Here is a 20,345-nt window from a genome sequence, read left to right as displayed (position 1 = left end):
TGATGCAATCCATAAAGAGCCTTATCCAGTCGATATGCTCTTCTTGGATAATTCAGATCTTCAAACCCCGGTGGTTGGTAAACATACACTTCTTCTTTAACTTCACCGTACAAGAAGGCACTCTTAACGTCTAACTGATACACCTTTATACCTTTGAAACTTGAAAAAGCTAAAAATAACCTTATAGCTTCAATCCTAGCAACTGGTGCAAAAGTTTCGTTATAGTCATATCCTTCTCGTTGTGCAAACCCCTGAACAACCAAACGTACTTTATTTCTGGTAACAATCCCTTTGTCATCTCGTTTGCATTTATATACCCAACGAGTTCCAATCGGTTCTTTACCTCTAGGCACATCTACTAACTCCCAAACTCCAAATTTTTAAAATTGAACTAATTCTTCTTGCATAGCTTCAATCCAACATGGATCTTGAAGTGCTGCCTTAACATTCTTAGGTTCTACTTGTGAAATGAAACCAGAATACAAACACTCAGTTATCAATCCGGTGTCTTTCACTTCACAAAACAAACTAGTTAAATCCTTATTCAAATGATTTCTAGTTCGAACAGGTTCTGTAGCATTTCCAAGAATATTTTCAACTGGGTGATCTTTATTACTTCGATATTGAGGAACCGAATCAACATTCAAACTTTCTCCTAAATTTGTTCTAATTTGAAACTCAGGAGAGCTGAAATCATCTTCCGATTCTTCAGAAATAGGATCATTATCAGGCAGTGTAACCTTCGATCGAGTAGGTGGTGTAGTGTTTGCGGGTTCATTATTGTCTGAATCTAATGTCTTATCCTTGTCCTTACCACTTTCATCAATATCAGTAGTAGACTGAACGTTGGTTGAAGTAGTATCGACATTCCGAGTAGGCGGAGATATAGGAGTATTATCCATGTGATCTCTTAAAATAATCACATCGTCAATTTTCTCAGGCTCTGAATAAGAATCAGGACCATGTAGTGAACTAAACACACTATCATAATCGAAGTTTTTGCCACATCCAGAATGTATAGCGGGCTTATGACTGACAATCTTGACATTTGTTCCCAAATCAACTTTGTCGGTCTGTTTGTTGTAAACCCGTCGAATTGATGTTCCCGGTTTATAACCCATGAGAAATCCCTCTTCAACCTTTGAATCAAACTTTGCCTGAGGTAGATACTTCAAGAAAGTACACGGTACACCAAATGGTTCAACATTCTGTAAATTCGATTTCTTTTTATGTAGAAGCTCATAACATGTCTTATTATGACGCTTAACTACAGTAACCCTATTTAAAATATGACAATCTATATTCATTGCTTCCGCCCAAAACATAGTAGGAAGCCCTGAATCTGCAAGCATAGTTCTGGCTGTCTCGATTAGAGTCCTATTCTTCCTTTCAGCAACTCTATTCTGTTGTGGTTCATACGGAGAACTGTATTGATGTTGAATTCCCTTTGACAAACAAAAGACATCCATCACATTATTCTTAAATTCAGTTCCGTTGTCACTCCTGATTCTCTTAACACGAACTCCATAAATATTTTCAGTTTCGACAAAGAAATTTATCAAAATCTGCGGAGTTTCATCTTTCGATTTAAGAAAGAAAACCCATGAGAATCTCGAGTAATCATCAGTAACCACCAAACAGTAATACATCCCACTGATACTTCTTACATTTACTGGACCAAATAAATCCATGTGAAGTAACTCAAAAGGATTGGCAATAGAATTTTCTTGTTTCGGTTTATGTGCAGACTTTTGTTGTTTACCTTTCAGACAAGGTACACATTTGTCTTCCATTCCAAACCGTTTCATGGGAACACCATCAACCAAACCATGTTTGACAATGTCATTCATCTTTCGGAAATTGATATGTCCCATTCTTCTATGCCATAGTAACGATTCAGATTCGTTTGCTTTTGATAACAAGCAAACAGACTCCTCTGGATTATCAACACCTAACACAAGGCCATAGATGTCTCTCTTCCTAGGATCTTTCAGCAGGATCTAGTCTTCAGGAATAACATATCCTGGTTTTAATATAAGTGCTTCTTTCTCATTAAAATGGACAGTGTTACCCTTGTCACAAATCTGAGAAACACTTAAAAAATTGTGATAATTGTTCCACATAATTGACTTTCTCCAGCGTAATCTTCCGATTGACAACATCACCTTGGCCCGAAATGTTGCGGCCCTTGGGACCTGCGAAACTAACATACGACCCATTTACATCTTCATAATTAGACAAAACGTTCTTGTCCCCTGTCATGTGCCGAGAGCATCCACTGTCAACATACCAAAGACTAATAGGCTTCCTTGGTTCTCCCTGCACATTAGACGATAAAATGGTCAGTTTTTGAAGGGTACCCAAACCTTTTGAGGTTTAAGTTTGCCGAATTCATCTCTAATGATCAATTCGGTCCAATATCCATCGCTCTTTAATGGATCCTTGGATGAAGATGGTGTCACAGACTGTTTTTTAGGTGATGTGAAACGAGTCTTAGGAGGTGAATTCCTTGGTGAGTGAGTACCAAATCTAGGTTGACTCCCTAATCGATCATAGAATTTAGACGAACTATTAATTCTAACAGGAGGGGATCGATTTTGTTGAGTCATCTTCCTAGGTGAATTACTCTTTTGAGGTGTACGAGAACGACTCGGACTTACACTACTAAAAGTAGTATTCTGTGAAGGTCCCTGTCGTTTTGGAGTCTTAGATCTATTGACACTAATCCTTTGATCTGTAACAATAGACTCTCCATATGACACATTTCTAAGTAACTTAACATAATTTTGTGCATTTTTATTATCAGGATGTCTTTTTGCATACTCCTCATAATAATCCTTTTTATATGCACTCATAAACTTTGGTGAAGTTACTTGTTCAACTAGTTTACCCTTCCCTTTAGGATTAGGAATATCACTAACATCCTTTGACTTGACTTGACTGTCATTCTTAGGATTCTTGACCTTCCTATTTGGACATTCAATAGCTATATGGCCTTTCTCACGACAAGTATAACATTTCTTTACTTGTTGTTTTCTAGATTGACCATTTTCTATTTCAGGGATTGGTATACCATACTCCTTCATTTCATTTATGGTATCAAGCGTTTGTATTGCTTCTTCCATATTTGTTATTGGTTTAAAAGGAGCATAATGTCTATCCTTATATGGAATTTGTTCAGCTAACCATTCTTCTTTATTTTCCACACACCAAACTTTATCAATTCTTGATTTAGGTTCAATCCTATTTATAGATACTTCTTTATCATAAAAAACTGTATCACAGTCTTTCAATGTGTAGTATACTACTTCATCTGGATTAAAATCTAATTCAGTTTGTTGGTGACCTTGTAGAAGTAAATCAGAATCTTTAGACACATTACTTTCCTTTTTAAGTATAACATTTTCAGCAGTTAAACTAGTAGAATTTTCTTTTAGTTTCAACATTTCTTGTTTTAAATCTGACACCATTCTACATACGTCAATTATAGAAAATAAAGAACAAGATACCTTCTGATCTGAAGCCTTGCAATCTGCCATGTATGCAACAAAATCTTCAGTTGTCATACCTTCAGGTATCACGAAGTTCTTCATCTGCTCTTCATAGAAATTTCATCAACAGGATTTGATGACTCTTCCTTTTCTTCAGATGCTTTTACTGCAGTCATTTGTTCACTCTCGGATCTTACTGTCTCAGCAACATTACACATATTCTTCTGTACTATCTCAGATGCACTTTCTTCACTTGAGTACACAGCATAATCAATTGTTGCAGCTACCTCATCATATAATTCTACCATGTAGGCATGATTCGAGGTATCATCGGATTGTGTATCCCATTGATAAGTACCATCTGGATTTTGAACAACAACAGTCTTTGACTCTGAAAATGGTGACGAAACTGGCTGCTGTGGAGTAACAGGATATGTAATCATTTCTTGCGTCTTATGATTATTCGGTGTAATACTGCCTTGATTGTAATTTTGACGACCAGCAACAGTATTATCAATCCTCTTAGGTCATTGACACTCTCTTGCAAAATGACCAAATCCATCGCAATTATAACATTTCACCTTGGATTTGTCAAAACCTTTAGTGCCATTACCTATAGGTCTCCCAGTTCTCTGAGTGAATCTTCTGACCTTAATAGTAAGCATAGGAAACTGCCATTGTAGATCCATTTCTTCCAAATCATCAAGATCTATTTGATTGTAATCCTCATCAATTACTGCAGGATCAGTAACCTTTCCCCCAATAAATGCTTCATGAGCATTACAAAAGGCGGTGTAGCTTCTGCACCACTTAGAAATGCATTATTTCCTGAGCTGGAACTTGCTAAATGAACAGACTTAGCATGATATAAGGATGGATCTTGTGTAAAATCCGAGTGAGTGTCTTTAATCCTTCTCTTCATGTCTCTGTTCTTCAGCTTGGAGACTACCTTCTCAAAATCCCATGTACTATATTCCTGATCATCTTGAAGTTGAAGTTGAAGTTGATGAACATAATCAGTCCAAGTTTTAGGCAGTGAATCCAAAAACTTATCAACTAGCTCAGTTTGAGGATAAACAACTTCAAAGTATGACAATTCAGTGGTCAGATGACCGAATCGAATAATAATCTCGTCAAGAGATTCCCCTTTCAGTCCATTAAAGGCTTCATACTGACGCTTGAGAAGCTTGATACGGTTTTTCTTCAAAGTTACATCGCCCTCACAAAATCTTTCGAGAGCATCCCATAAATCCTTTGAAGTAGTGTACTTTTTAAACAGATGTACCCTATCTTGAGGCAAGGCCATAGTAAGAGTAGACAATGCCTTTCCCTCAACAGCGTATCTTTTACGTTCTTCAATAGGCATATCAGCATAAGTATATCTACTGATTACTCCATTCTTCTCATATGAAGGCCAATCTAAACCTTGAGTTATTACTAGCCACATTTCCATGTCAGTGAGACGAATGTAGTCTTCAAAACGTCTCTTCCACATCCAATAATTTTCCATACGGAAAAGCTTTGGAGGTGTATTACCCCGACCAACCTCATGATCGTGCATGATCATCTGGCTGATAAGTAAGGCATTGGGTGAGTTTGCGGCAACTGGTAAAGTCGTCATTTTCGAATCTTTTGGTGACAAATTAAACGAAATAACAACGTAGATCGTGTGGCATGAAGTCACACGAGGAGTACGTGACACGAAGAACACGAGGTCACGCGAGAAGCACGTGACACGAAGAACACGAGGTCACGCGAGAAGCACGTGACACGTAGAACACGAAGTCACGCGAGAAGCACGTGACACGAAGAACACGAAGTCACGCACCTGAGCACGAAGATCAGTTCGTGCAGACGTGGTGCGAAGCTGACACGAAGTCAAGTTAGTGCTGACGTAGGCACTAAGCAAGGATTACCTCGTGCTGACGTAAGCACGAGGTCGCGCGAAGTTAGACACGAACACAAAGAAAAACACGAATTTCGAACGAATTTGCAATCAATAGCAAATCAAACGATCTTAAACCTTCTGGTAATCAACCTTAGGGCTCTGATACCACTTGTAAGGTGCCCTATTGTTGCGTGGATCGTAATAAGACGTGATTCATTATGTCAAGAGTGCGGAATCCTCTTGAGATAACTAGATTGCTATTGCCTTTTGTTGATTAATAAGCAATTAACCAACCCAAGGAGATGCACAAGGCTTGTGGTTCGTGTAGAAGAACACACGAAGGAACAAATAACCTTAGCTCGTAAATCCGTGAATATCTCTCAAGAATTCGTAAATCATTAACCTAATTTCGTAGATTAGGTCTTGTATTTATACTAGTTAAGTATTGGATCATGTGGGCTTAGGCCTTAATTACGTATTAGGCCCGAAACAATAAACAACCGATCTGCCTCGTGCTGACGTCAGCACAAGGTTGTTCCTACATGCCGATGACGTCAGCACGAGGGACGACCCTTTGTTCTTTGTTTGACTTTGTTTGACGCGTACATAACATCCAATCACCGTTTAAGTGTTCTACCACACTTATAAACCTTGATTCTATGTTCTTGTACCTACAAAACAATATATAACACACAAACACAATACAAAACATAAACAGATATAATATTGAAGTTCAAACGTAATCATTAAATATCAACACAAGTTTTTATCTAAATGATTACAAACAAGTTCCTAAAAACGTAAACAATAATCAAATCTATGTTGCGATTGTCACACCGAATCTGCATCTACACTGTTGGATCTTTTTCCCATTGTTGATGAAAAGAAAGAAGGGGAAGAAGAAACTAAGGGATTTTTTGCAAATGATGAAGTAAAGGATTTCAGTAGTCATTCAAAAGAGGTATTATTTTTGTGAAAAATTAGATCTACATGTGGTTCATCCACTTAATTTATTGTTCATTATTCATTTCTCATTTATCGGACATGTGTATTACAATACAGGATTATTATCAGCTGCTGAGTTCAAAGATTGAAGATGCAGTCAAGATAAGAAACCTTCTGTTTAGTAGCATCAAGGATGCTTTATTGAAGTTTCCTGGAGATGTAACCTTGACAGGTTACAATAATAAGATATGTGAGATATTTTTGTCAAAGAAAGAAGTTTTTGGGGATGAAAAAGATGATGCAAAAAAACTTATTGGGAATGTGTTGCAAGATTTATCTATCGAAGAAACATTCGAAGGAATGGATGGTGATGAATTTGTTGATTTTGATCAGAACACAGACGCAGTGCATGTTAATCTAGATTCAGATGATTATTATGCTAGTCCAGTTGTAGATGTGAATCTCATATGTTGTAAGGAAGGAAAGAAGCTGAACGTCGATTCAGAGGAGACTTTATATCAAAGTTGTGAGCAGAAGTCTCCTATTGATGGGATGAAGAGTAGTATGAGAGATGTTGTAAATGATGATGATGTTTGTGATAATGATTCTAAAAGATCTGAAGCACAGATTGTCACTGAATTTGCAAACAACAAATCTAATGACCTACTGAAGGTTGTGGATGGTGGTAATGATGTTAATGAGGATGATCATGTTGTCAACAATCTTAACGATACTACTAATGATCAACGTCAGGTGGCTGCTTGTACGAATGAAGATGTTGATAAAGTTAATCAGGGTAACAAACAGATAACCGTTGTTAATAATGTTGCTGGTAATGAAACAGTTGATGATGTGAAGGAAACTGAACATGTTGATGACAGTGCTGTAGCAGATGATAGAGATCAAGTTGTTGATTTCGAAGTTTCTAAAGAGCAAGAACTAGAATGTTGTAGTCAATGGTGGAATGAGAATGCTAATGAGGTATTTAGAACATGTGACATGGCATTGTTAAATTTGAAGAAACAGCAACTAGAAAAAAGTTACAATAAGGAAAAACATCTTCCAATTGATGATGCTCCGAGTTTTGATATTTTAACCCCCACTCCTCCTCCAAAGGTATCAGAATTGGTGCATGAAGTTTTTGGTATTTCCTCTAGTTCTCAACTTTTTGAAGAAGCTTGTGTAAAGAGATCCATTAAGCCATCAATGGTTCTTAGATCACCATATGTGTGTCGTACAAGTATTGTCTCGGAGCGTCTTTCAGGATCAGAGTATGCTGTTTCTAACCATCTGTTTGCATGTTTCGGACATGGAACGTAAGTTTCTATGATACATGTTTGATTTCCATTTTGTTTCTATTTAATTAAATGTTGATTGGAAGAATAATCTTTTAGAGGTTTTGTTGAAATTAATTTAATTGTATTACTACTTTTTTATGACAGGGATACTGTTTTCCAATCAGAAGATGGAATAGTTGCAGTTCAAATTTTGGTGGAAACTTTATGTCCTCAATTGATGATAGAGGCTTCTGTCGTTGATTTGTGGGGTATTCTTTTGAATTATGAAGAAAAATCAAGAAAAATACACCCGGTTCATAGGTTGTTTCTTCCTAGCACTGTTCTTGTAAGTTTTAATTCTTCCATTTCTAATTCCAAGTTGACTTTAAGTGTTAATTTTTTTTAATTTTTGTGCTTCAATAACTTTTTTGACAGCATAATGATGTCATGCATCCTCTAAAGAAAATAACTTTGAAAGAAAGAATGTTTGACCATTTTCGTCAATCTTTGGATCCTTTATTTTATGCCAACAAGTTTGATTTGAATAAAATCGATCTGGTATGTTTTTTTTTTCTTTTAGTTACTTTTGGTTTTTTGTGTTACTTTTAATTTTGTTATTCATTCTTAGTATTTTCCTGTTATATGCATACAGGTTTTCATTCCTGTTTGTAGAAATAATCACTTCTTCCTCCTCGTGTTTGACCTTCGAAAACCTGAGTTGGCTATTATTGACAACATATATTCTGGTTCAGAATTCATTGCTAAATACCAAAGGGTCTTGAATTATGCTGTAAGTTTCAATGAACTTTGTTAGGTCTTTGTTTTTGATTGTTAGGTTTTTACTATCTGTTGACTAAGTCATTTTATAGAAACGAGGTATGCAAAACCTTCTGGAAGAATTCGGTCACAAACATGCTACAGCTATTGGTCAAGTGAAGCATCGTCTGTGTAAACTAAGTTGGCAGACAAAACAGAACAGTGTGGATTGTGGAGTTTTCATTATGCGTCACATGGAGAATTACATGGGACAGGATGACAGTAGTTGGGATTGTGAATTACCCAAGGAGTCGAATGAACAAATAGTTAAACTGAGGAGATTAAGGAGCAGGTATGCATCAAGGATTATGACACACCCAATTAACAAACTGGCTGCCGAAAATTTACAAAGAGCATATGACTTTGTAAATGTTTACGACAAGGAAGAAATCAAGCAACTTGTGCTTTTAGGTTTGAGGAATAGGGTTGAACGTGAAAGATGAAGAAAAATGAGTTACAATATTCAAATTTCATTATTTCTATTTTTATTTCTAATTGTTATTGTAAAGGTTTGAAACATTATGATCAACTGATTTGTTATTTTATTAAATGAAATATTTCAGTTAAAGCATTCAAATTGCATGATTTGTATTGCATATATCTGTTTTATATTTCTAGATGTTAATCAGCTAATCCCAATGGGACTGGGAGAAAATCCCAATGGGACTAAAATATAATCACTAAGAGATTTTTACAACAACTGGCTACAATTTTTAAAAACCGTAAAATCAAATAATCCCCATGGGACTGGCGCATAATCCCCATGGGACTGACATATAATCACTAAGAGATTTTATGCTTAACTTGCTAAAGAAATAAAGAACCGTAAAATCAAATAATCACCATGGGACTGACACATAATCCCATGGGACTCAAATATAATCACTAAGAGATTTTAAGGTTAACATGCTAATAAAATTAAGAAGACTAAAATGAAATAATCACCATGGGACTGAAATATAATCATTAAAAGATTTTAAGGTTAATTTGCTAATAAACTTAAGAAGACTAAAATCAAATAATCTATATGGGACTGGCACATAATTCCATGGGACTGGCATATAATCACTAAGAGATTTTAAACATAACTGGCTAAAATTTAGGGTTTAGATCTTTCCAATCGGTTTTTAATGGGTAGCTTAGGGTTTAGGGTTTGAAGTCGTAGGGTTAGCCTAACGGCGAACCCTACGGCTTCAAACCCTAAACCCTTAAGCGTACCGTGACTTCCGTCCCCCCTCCTGTACCTTTTAGCATGCTAGGGTTTAGCCTTTAGGGTTTAGATCTTTCGAATCGGTTTTTAATGGGTAGCTTAGGGTTTAGGGTTTGAAGTTGTAGGGTTAGCCGTTAGGCTAACCATGACTTTCGTCCCCCCTCCTGTACCCTTTAGCATGCTAGGGTTTAGCATTTTGTATAATCACTTATTGATTTATCGTATGTTATGTACTACAATAATTGAGTGATTTCAATTGAAAAATCCATTGACCATTGATTGACCCGACTTATCTTTTTCATTAACTATTAACATATCCATATGTTTGACCCATTTCATTTACGATCAAAAGCCAATACATTTAGGATATTTCAATTAGGGTTCTTGTACTTCTCAACCACTTATATAAACCTCAAATTCAAAATGATTGATGGTGAATCGTCAACACAACTCATTCGTGTTGAATCCGATCTTTCAAAGTGGTTGAAACAACATGTATCTGAAATAGCAGAGGATCGCATAAGTAACCTTCCGGATGATCTGATTGCCGACAAAATCCTTTCTCGCTTTTTGGATACGAGATTCGTTATTTCAACAGGTATTATTTCAAAAAGATGGCAACATCTTTGGAAATATGTTCCTTGTCTTCTTTTTAATGATAAATCGTATTGTAAGGCTGCAGAAGAATCTTTGTTGGATGTTGGTTTTAGTGATCAAGCTTTTCTAGAGTTTTATAATGGGGTTAATATTACTCTTGGTCAATATCAATTAGAATATATGAATAAGTTTTATTTGGATGCTAATTACGAGACTAGGTTTGCTTCGCTTGTTGAAAATTGGATTGACTTTGCTGTTGGTAGGTATGTTAAAGATTTCACACTTTACTTGAGGCATTTGGGAAATGATGATACATTCTCAATTGAAAGTCATTCTACATGAATTCCCATTTGACAACTCTTGATGTAGGATATTGCTTGCTTGATCCTCATATTGGTATTACCTGGAACAACCTTAAGGTTCTAACTATATCACATTCTAGAGTGGAAGAAGACTTTATCCCAAAAATTGTATCTGGTAGTCCTTTGTTGGAAACTTTGACTCTTCGTTGCTGTCATGGTTCATTGATTGATATCACATCCCCTAGTGTTAAGAATTTGATATTACTTGGATATGAGGCTGATGAACTTGTAAACTTTGTTCATATCAATGCACCTCATATTACATTTCTTAAAATTGTTGACAGTTTGTGGATATCAGCAATTGTCTTTAGGAACGTCTCTTCTTTGCTTAAAGCATACCTTAACTTTGACTTTCCCCGTTACTATAAAAGATTTCGAAATAGGGATGAAGAGATTGTACTAGGTGATGTTATTACGAGTCTGCAGAATGTGAATGAAGTTAAAGTTGGGATAAATTGCCATCCGGTAAATTGCTTGTATACTATTTTTTAAACTTTTACATTTTGCTTTTTCTTGTTTCTTGTAATCTTACTTGCTTTTTTTTAATAACAGACTACGTCGTTTGACTTCCAAAGGTTTCGTCCTACCATCCAACGTTGTCCGTGAAGGTGGTTCATTAATTTACCATGTTGATATTGATCTTGATGTGGAAGGGTCGGATTCAGAATGAGAGGAACCATGTATGAAGGATCAATGTTTTGCCATCTGTACAATTAGTCAACGTGTCCAGAATCTAATTTCAGAAATCAGAATCAATGAATTTAGAGTGAATTTTCAGAATCAATGCATATGGATATTTTACTATAAAACTTTCTATTTTGTGGTATTTTGATGTAATATTTTGTTGGCTAAATCATCAGTATGGACTATATAATGTTCGCTTAGTAGTGTAACTGAAATTCCTGTTTCTTTTTCTAGTACGGATACGTATTTAGTTCATTACCTATCATCGTTTTAATTTTAGGACTATTTGTCTGAATTTTGATTTATTTGGTTGTATTGTTGTTGGTGTTATGGTAATTAGAATGTAGTAATTAAATCTGTCTTTGAGTAAGTGCCAGTCCCATGGGGATTATTTGATTTTACACTTGTTAAATTTTTTAGCTAGCCAAGGGTAAAATCTTTTAGTGATTATACGTCAGTTCCATTGGGATTGTGCCAGTCCCCATGGGGATTTCTTGCAGAATTATGCTATCAAGCTTATAATTTGCGAATTGCAGCATCTTTAAAAATGAACAAACTAACTAACAACACAATGAAAATAACTCATCAGAAATAATTTCATTCAAGATTTCTATACAAACAAACTTCTCCTAAAAATAGATAAAAATGAACAACAAAACAAACAAATTCTCCCATATTTACATTTTATTATCTTTCACAAACAAATTGCAGCAAGGATTGATGAAAAGAAGACTCAAGATGGTAGGTGATTGGAGGTTAGTGATTGTATCGATGCTTTGATTGATCATATAGGTTCTCTACACCCTCCACATTTAATAAGGTCCGTCGTTTAGAGATCCACAACGACCTCCAACATATGTTGAGAAGAAGCATTCTTGGAATTAGAAATGCTATAAAAACAAGTTAGATGTTAGAAAAATTGATAAAGGAAAACTACAAATGTACAAGTATTCATTATTATAAATAAATTCATGTCGTACCTATAATTAAATGAAGAAATCATGGTCGAAAATTTGGTAGATACATCCAACATAAGAATGTGAGAATCCTTGAATTTTTCATTGTCAAATGAAAGAAATATTTCTAAATAAATATAAAGAAAGATCATCATTATTTGAAGAGAAAAAAGGAAGAAAAATATGAAGATAAGGTAGTAGTGTTGGTGGAATGAGTGCTACATAGCTTTCTATGAGTAGATAAGGTGTTATTTCCTTTTGCCCTTTGAAAAAATTGTAGCCAGTTATGGTTAAATCTCTTAGTGTTTATATGTCAGTCCCATGTGGATTATTTCCTTTTGCCCTTCGAAAAAATTGTTAATTCCTCCTCTTTAATGAAGTATGTTCCGTTTTTTTTAAAACCATACATGTAGCTTATACTTGATTTTTGTTTCTCTTATTTGATGTTTATTGTTTAACAGATTTTACGTCGTTTGGCTGCCAAAGGGTACACGCTTCCACCAAACGTTGTCGGGGTAGATACTTCTTCAAAGTATTATGTTGATTCTGATGTTGACGGTTCTGATTCTGATTGATCCATCCAAGAAATCTATGTGTTTTGCTGAGACAATGTTAATGTAATCTTGTATAGGCTTAATGATCAACTTAGGTTGTCTAGTGTTCCCTTTTGATACATTGTCTAGTTTTCCATTCTGTTTGTCCTGACCCACAATCACCTGTGGCAAATTACCCATGGCCAGTACCATCAAAGTTGCAACCAGTTCTTCCAAAGAAGCGGCCCGACCACCCTGGTGGAGCTTGTAAGGAATGTGATTTACCCAGTAGACTCAAGAGCAGGGGTGCCCAGAATCCCAAGCCAGACAGTGTAGTCACACTTTCTTGAAAATGTAAAAGTAATTCCAAAAACTCCTGTATTACGCAACATAAACTAGTATTATTATTCGTATGAATTGTTGGTAATATCCTGCTATATATGTTTTCTTTGTGGAATGTATTTTAATCTAGTTGTAATATTTCTGTTACCTGATTTGTCAATGTGGAAATTTTGAAGTAATATTTGTTGGTGATATCAGTACCATGGGGATTAGTTGATTATTAATCGTCTTACATTTTTTTTTCCAGTTATGATTAAATCTCTTAGTGATTACATGTCAGTCCCATGGGGATTTCCCTATATTCACTAGGATATATACTTAAAAATCAACAAATTTACTAAGGACAAAATCAAATAATCCCAATGGGACTGGCACAAAATCCTCATGGGACTGACATATAAACACTAAGAGATTTAACCATAACTGGCTACAGTTTTTTCCAAAAGGCAAAAGGAAATAATCCCCATGGGACTGGCACAAAATCCCCATGGGACTGACGTATAAACACTAAGTGATTCTAATGTTAACTGGCACAAAATGAACCAGGGTATCTCTCCCTCTACAAAAATATGTCACACATTAATAAGAACTAGCAATAGAAGAAATAGTAATACAATTATTTCGTTTGTAAACACTTAGTGATTATAGTTCAGTCCCATGGGGATTATTTCGTTTTGTTCTTTTAAATAATTAGTAACTATTGTATTGTTTCTGGGTCGGATCCTCTATTATTATCCATATTAAAACGGTTATATCTTTCTCATTTACTTTAAACACGATTTCAATTAGGGTTAAACTTCCACTTTAGGTTTTCTTTTTCTTCATAAAATCTTTATCAAAACCCATTTCAATTAGCATAGAAACCCTAAATTCAAAATGTTTGTCGGTGAATCTTCAACACAAGGAGAGGATCGTACAAAACGGTTTAAAGAAGATGAATCTTAAAAAGGAGAGGATCGTATAACTACCCTTCATGATTATATAATTGCCGACAAAATCCTTTCTCGCGATTTCGACACGAAATTCCTTATTTCAACAGGTATAATTTCTAACCGATGGCAACACCTTTGGAAATTTGTTCCTTATCTTGTTTTAGTGATGAATCACTTCGTAAGAAGGCAGAAGAATCTTTATTTGTTTTTGGTTTTGGGGATAAGCCTTTTTTAGAGTTTTATAATGGTGTTAATGGTGCCCTTGCTCGGTATCGATTACAAAGTGTCACTAAGTTTGAGGTGGATGCCAATTACAATGCTAGGTTTTCACAAGATGTTAAAAATTGGATAGAATTTGCTCTTAGTAGGTATGTGAAAGAATTTTCGTTGAACTTAAGGCATTTGGATAGAATTTCACAAGATGTTAAAAATATGAACGAAGCAGAACATACTGCAACAAATGATGAACAAAGCATTGTTGTTTATAACCCTAATCTTCTGCAAATTGAATATGATGTTGAAAAGCAGAGAGAAGATAATTTGAAAGATGCTACTATCACTAGCAACAAACCAATTTCTTTAGAGAATAAGGACAAAGTCATTTCTGATTCTAATGTTGGCCCTAGTGAAAAAAAGAAGATGAATTACAGTAAGCGAGCAAGAGATGATCCTGAGGGGAGAATCATCATTGACATGACAAAGGTTTTCAAGAAAAAGGTCAACAAGGTGAGAAAGAGATGATGGGTGGTTTTTCCGAAATGCCTGAGAATATTGTTGTAATGATTTCTCCAACCAAAGATAAGATTCACAGGATTAACACGTCATTTGATAAAAAAACATGTTCAGAAAACTGTTCAGTAAGACGTGCAAGCAAAGAAGAAACGGAGAGTTGGTTCTTCCAAAATGCCTGAGGATGCTGAGGAAACAGTTCAGGAAGAGGTAGAGCCAAAGAAGAAACGTGGACGTCCTCGCAAACCTACTCCTGAAGTGGTTGAAGAGGAAACAAATTCTGATGATGCTCCTATTGCATCTCTGATTCTTCCAAAAAAGTTGCAATTCCAGTTCAAAAAGTTGCATCAAAAAAGACTAGTACTTCATTGACTGGGAGGTAAGTCACATTTTTTTGGTTAATGTTTTTTTATTTGTGAAATTCAGATTATGTCACTTTTGTAACTGTTTTTGTCTTCTTTTTTTTTTTTTTAGTTCATCTGGTCAAAAAGTGAAAAGGAAAAAATCTGAGAGGTTGATAAAGAATAATCTTGCAAAAAAGGAAGTAACCATGGATGGAAAAGGGTTGGAGAAGGAAAATCCAGTGGAATTGAAGTAATTATTCATGTCGTATCACTGTGACACTTTATTATGTACTCTAAATATATTAGTGTTACTCGTCTAGACAATATTAGAATATTCAGAAAGATATGGTAGGTGATTATGTTTTACCTGGTTGTTTGTTGGTTTATGTTTCCTGGAATGCAGTGATGACAAACTACTTTATCTAAATAACTAGTTGACTGTTGGTTTATTTGCTTTTATTCTTCAAATATATTTTAACAAATTCTGGATAAAATCTCTTAGTGATTATATTTCAGTCCCATGGGGATTTTATGCAAGTCCCATTAGGATTATTTCCGTTTGTCCTAAAAAATTATTGCCAGTTATGTTTAGAATCTTTTAGTGTTTATATATCAGTCCCATGGGGATTTTGTCCTAGTCCCAATGGGATTAGTAAAATCAAATAATCCCCATGTTACTGGCACAAAGTCCCCATGGGATCAGCATAAAATCCCCATGGTACTGGCACAAAATCCCCATGGAACTGACACATAATCACTAAGAGATTTTATACATATCTTGCTAATGAAATTAAGAAGAGTAAAATCTAATAATCCCCATGGGACTGGCACAAAATCCCCATTTGACTCACAAAATCCCCATTGGACTGGCACATAATCACTAAGAGATTTTGTAAATATCTTTCTAATAAAATTAAGAAGAGTAAAATCAAAAAATCCCCATGGGACTGGCACAAAATCCCGATGGGACTGGCATATAATCACTAAGAGATTCCCATTCCCATGGGGATTATTCGCCAGTTTCAATAGGATTATTTTCACAGCTTAAGCAAATATGTGTTTTACCAAATGTGACAATTGTGTATATAAATGAGTTTCATCAAACAATAAAATAAAACATCCAACCGTCTATCCACTAAAGTTTTCGAAAGTTAAAAAAAGAAAAGAAAAAAAGTAACATTAAAACTGTTCATCACAGTTTCCTTCAACATCTTCAAAGCTGCTCATCACAGTTTCCTTCAACATCTTTTTTTTTTCGTTGCTTGTCTTTCGCAAGTTCTTTTATTGTGGTTGGCACCTCCACACTTTTTGCAAACAATTTTTCTCTTCTTGCTTTGTTCTATCCCATTCTCTTTTCCGCTTTTGATTCTATTATCATGATGACATCCCTTGTAGCTTCCAACCGGTGGGTTTTGAATCTAATTAGAGTCTGACTTTGGAATCCCTATCATTGACGATATGACATCATCTTTCTTCTTTCTAGGTGTGTTTGGGTTATCAGCTTCTACCTCACGCTTTAATGCCTTGAGCTTGTTAACAAACTCGTCAAGCTTTTTCTCATCCAGCCCAATTCATTGTAAAGAATCTTCTATAACTGAAGTTGCTTCATTTATTAACTTTTGAACAGATATGTTCTCGTCTCCATATATGTTTCTTCTTGACCTTAACTCTGGCGGAATAAGATTCTTCATCCAACGTTTCATGATGTATTTTTTTGGCAATTCATTAATTTGGAAGTTCTTCAACACCCAAAAACAATGTCTGCATAGAAGCCCAAGCTTAAGGTACTTTTTGCAAGTACAAATGATGACACCTTCTTTCTGGTCAAAAAGTACCTTCAGCATAGACAAACAGGGATTAAAAAAGACAACTTTTATATGAGAAATCAGTTGATTATCAAATGTTACCATTATATTGTTGGAAACAGTTTTCATGTTACAAGTTGGTTTTGTTTACCTTGTATTGGATTGGCTTTGATGAACTGATACTGCAATCATTGATGACACAAGCACAAGTGTTGGTTTGTTCATCCTTAGTCATCTGATCCAACATACATTTGTATAATGAAGCTTGTATCTCCTCTTGGATGAACTCAAACATTGTATGTATGTAGACATTGGCCGCCTGCTTTTCCATCTTCAGTTGTGTTTTCAGTTCTCTTGTTTTTTTTATGGTAAAGGCATCCAGCTTTGATTGACTTGATCTCTGCTTGAACATAGCAGACTCAAACCCGCTCATGAAGTTTACTAAATTTGATCCTGACTTTGTGAAATGAGAAAAGAATGCGTTCTCGCTCTCGGATCTTGAAGTTGTTCTCATCAACCCAAACATCTCTGTGTCTATAAAGTATGCAGGTATCCACCTGGATCTGATTTCAAACATATAATTGAACCAAGTATCGTTCTTCAGAGAAAAGTCATTCATCAGCTTGTCCCATTTCATTTCAAATTCCGCTGGTTCAATGTGCATATTCCACACTATGCTATCAAATCTTCTCTTAAAATCGCTTTCTAACTCATTCTCTATACTAGGATTGGCATCCCTAACCTATGGCACATGTATATATTTCAACACAATTAAAATCATTCAGTGACTTGGTAACAATCTTAATAAGACATTTATCAAAATTTCATAATTCAGATTGTCAATAATACCTTTGATAGCAGCTTTTGGGTAATATGCCACATGCATAATCTGTGTTTTGCTTTCTTGAACACAGTCTTTATTGCTTTCTCCATTGATTTGTCTTGATCTGTAACCACCATGATTGGCTCTTTCTTGAATGCATCCAAGAAACAATTAAGAAGCCATATGTAACTCTCTGTTGTCTCGTCCCGTATCAGACCTCCCGCAAATGTGACACATTTACGGTGGTTATCAATTCCAGTGAATGGAACAAACATTAGGTTGTACCTGTGAATGAAAGTAAACAGGTTAAGTTAATGTTATTTTTCTGTAAACATTTTGGTTAATTTTTCTTAGTCTTATACCTGTTGGTCCTGTAGGTGGCGTCAAAAGACATTACATCATGGAAACAGTTGTAGTTACACTTTGCCACCTCGTCTGCCCAGAAAAGAGAGTGTAGTATGTTATCTACAGCTTTGTAATAGAACGAAAACCCTGGAACATACTTCTTTCTTTCTAGCATTTTGTTCACAAGCATTTGCGAATCACTTTCACTGATGAAAACGTTCAGATCACGTGACCAATTTCGAAAGTCGACAACTGTTCCATTCACGTTCTCTTCACAGCCCTTCATGTTACAGTAGAGCTGATGTGCCGTTGTTGCACCAATATTCGCCTTTGAGGCGTTGTATATAAAGATTTGTTCGACATACTTTAGTTGTCTTTCTTGCTTTGACAGATGCTTGTATTCAGGTCTCAGCAACTCATGATTGTGTATTGGTTGTATAGCATCTACTTTGTATTTGGAACTTCCAGTTATCTTCAGAAATTTGATTTTAGCCTTACAGCCCGTACGTTCCATGTTTGATCTTCTAAGTGGATGTTCACCGGTTTGCAGTGTGTCCACTGCCATTGGCTTTGGATTACCAGTTCTGTTACATACATAATACTTGCTCACAACAAGCCCAAAGTTATTTGTGGTTTGAGTTGATTTTCTGACATCAAATCCTGAAGCCAATGCATACTTGTTATACATTTTTTCACATTCATCTAGGTTTTCCAAAACCTGTCCAACATACGGTTTCAACTTATCGTCAACAATTGGTGCGTCATAACACGTTCCTCCTGGTGTTTGATGTTTCTTTGTTCTGAAAACTGTTTTCGGTGTTAGATTCCTAGTAGAACTTGCTGCAAGTAAATATAAAAACACATGTGATGCAACAATGATAAAACCAACAGCTTATTATAATTCACTAACAAAGTGTTTAGCATACAAAGCATATGTACATTGCCATATATCGACATGATTCAAACGTCAAATCACCAAATTATTATAGCATGCAGAATCAATTTATACATTCATTCACCACAGGATTTCAACACAAAAAAACCTAATTTATTCCTTGCTAAACTGTATTTATCTTATGCTTATGGACTGTTATACTAAAATCAGGTGGTGATTTGGCAGATAAATCATTCAGACATGGATGTATGACCACATGTTATACAATTCACTTGCATTTCCATAATCCACATGATTAACATACAAAATCAAAAACTTAATAGGAAAATAAACGTTTACATAAAGGATTAGTTAAGTAAATTACCTGTAACCTGTTCGATTTCGTCGATTTCTTCATCAGAAATTTCAAGTTCTACATCCATTGAATTGACGATCGATACAACACTTTAAGAGTATTTGATTACTGTTCAACTTAATTAACGGAGAGCCGCTGGTATAGATTGTTTCAATTTCCGACTAAATTGATTTTCCGATTAGGTTTTCAATTTTTAGGGTTTAAATTTTCGTTGCCTATTCGTTGTTTTGTGTATTGTTATTGTCAATATGTTCATGCGGTCGTTGATTGCGATCGATTTGGAGTACAAAAATTGTTTGTCGGTGGTTGCGCGACGGTAATCCTTTTTCCGGTGAGAATTCCGGCGTCGTGTGTGTGTTTTGGTGTGTGTTTTACTATGTGTTTCGTAAGAGGAAGAGGAGATTGTGCAGTATGCGTGTGTTAAATTACGTAAATACCCTTCCATTGTTATTTTTCTTTTGATCTTGGCCCTTGATCCTTGCTGATCGGACGGTTGAGATCTCTTCCCTCATGTGCACATAACTTCCTTTTTGCACCTGAATACAACTCATATTTACCTTATATTCTTTAGAACTTATTTCAATTAAATCATCAATCTCTATCTGTGTCTCTATTTTTTATTTATATATATATATACTAGGATTTTTTTACCCGCATGATGTGCGGCTGCTTTAAAAAGGTGCTCAATAAAGTGAGATTTGAGTTAAACTTGCTTAAAAAAACATTTAATGAAACGCTTAATATGTGAACAAATGTGTTAATGGAATGGATTAATAATGATCGTAAAAAATACATATGGACGAACAATCTATTTAGTTTCACTTAATTAAATTAGCAATAACGTATTCATTATCCAATCATTAAACTAATTGTTATATACACTTGTTTTGAACTAACTCTTCGTCTACCATCATAATATTTTTCTCATCGTCACAATAAAAAATTGTATTGTTAAAAAACAAAAGAAAAAAGAGATTATATTAACCATTATCATAAAATTCAAAAAAAGATAAAAG

General features: G+C 35.2%; 2 protein-coding genes across 2 annotated transcripts; one reads left to right on the top strand and one right to left on the bottom strand.

Annotated features, from left to right (window-relative positions):
• Positions 1 to 10,050: 10,050 nt before the first annotated feature.
• Positions 10,051 to 11,256, top strand: LOC122583786 (F-box/LRR-repeat protein 25-like). Its single transcript, XM_043756159.1, has 3 exons — positions 10,051 to 10,483; positions 10,594 to 11,062; positions 11,139 to 11,256. The coding sequence occupies exons 1-3, from the start codon at positions 10,051 to 10,053 to the stop codon at positions 11,254 to 11,256; spliced, it is 1,020 nt and encodes a 339-aa protein (XP_043612094.1).
• Positions 11,257 to 16,677: 5,421 nt separating this feature from the next.
• LOC122583785 (protein FAR1-RELATED SEQUENCE 5-like) lies at positions 16,678 to 19,396 on the bottom strand. Its single transcript, XM_043756158.1, has 5 exons — positions 19,339 to 19,396; positions 18,097 to 18,919; positions 17,761 to 18,019; positions 17,063 to 17,653; positions 16,678 to 16,941 (listed from the first exon to the last, which is right to left on the bottom strand). The coding sequence occupies exons 1-5, from the start codon at positions 19,394 to 19,396 to the stop codon at positions 16,678 to 16,680; spliced, it is 1,995 nt and encodes a 664-aa protein (XP_043612093.1).
• Between the last annotated feature and the right edge of the window lie 949 nt (positions 19,397 to 20,345).

Source organism: Erigeron canadensis, chromosome 9 (genome assembly GCF_010389155.1).
Source record: "Erigeron canadensis isolate Cc75 chromosome 9, C_canadensis_v1, whole genome shotgun sequence".
NCBI classification, from domain to species: Eukaryota; Viridiplantae; Streptophyta; class Magnoliopsida; order Asterales; family Asteraceae; genus Erigeron; species Erigeron canadensis.
The sequence above is the reverse complement of the archived record's forward strand: the minus strand, read 5'-3'. Positions and strand labels throughout refer to the sequence as shown.

Coding starts and splice junctions, on each gene's coding strand:
- LOC122583786 (XM_043756159.1), top strand. CDS start 10,051: ATGATTGATGGTGAATCGTCAACACAACTCATTCGTGTTGAATCCGAT. Junction 10,484..10,593: donor TTGGATTGACTTTGCTGTTG/GTAGGTATGTTA, acceptor CTCTTGATGTAG/GATATTGCTTGCTTGATCCT. Junction 11,063..11,138: donor TGCCATCCGGTAAATTGCTT/GTATACTATTTT, acceptor TTTTAATAACAG/ACTACGTCGTTTGACTTCCA.
- LOC122583785 (XM_043756158.1), bottom strand. CDS start 19,396: ATGGATGTAGAACTTGAAATTTCTGATGAAGAAATCGACGAAATCGAA. Junction 18,920..19,338: donor CGAAATCGAACAGGTTACAG/GTAATTTACTTA, acceptor ATTTACTTGCAG/CAAGTTCTACTAGGAATCTA. Junction 18,020..18,096: donor GCCACCTACAGGACCAACAG/GTATAAGACTAA, acceptor TTTCATTCACAG/GTACAACCTAATGTTTGTTC.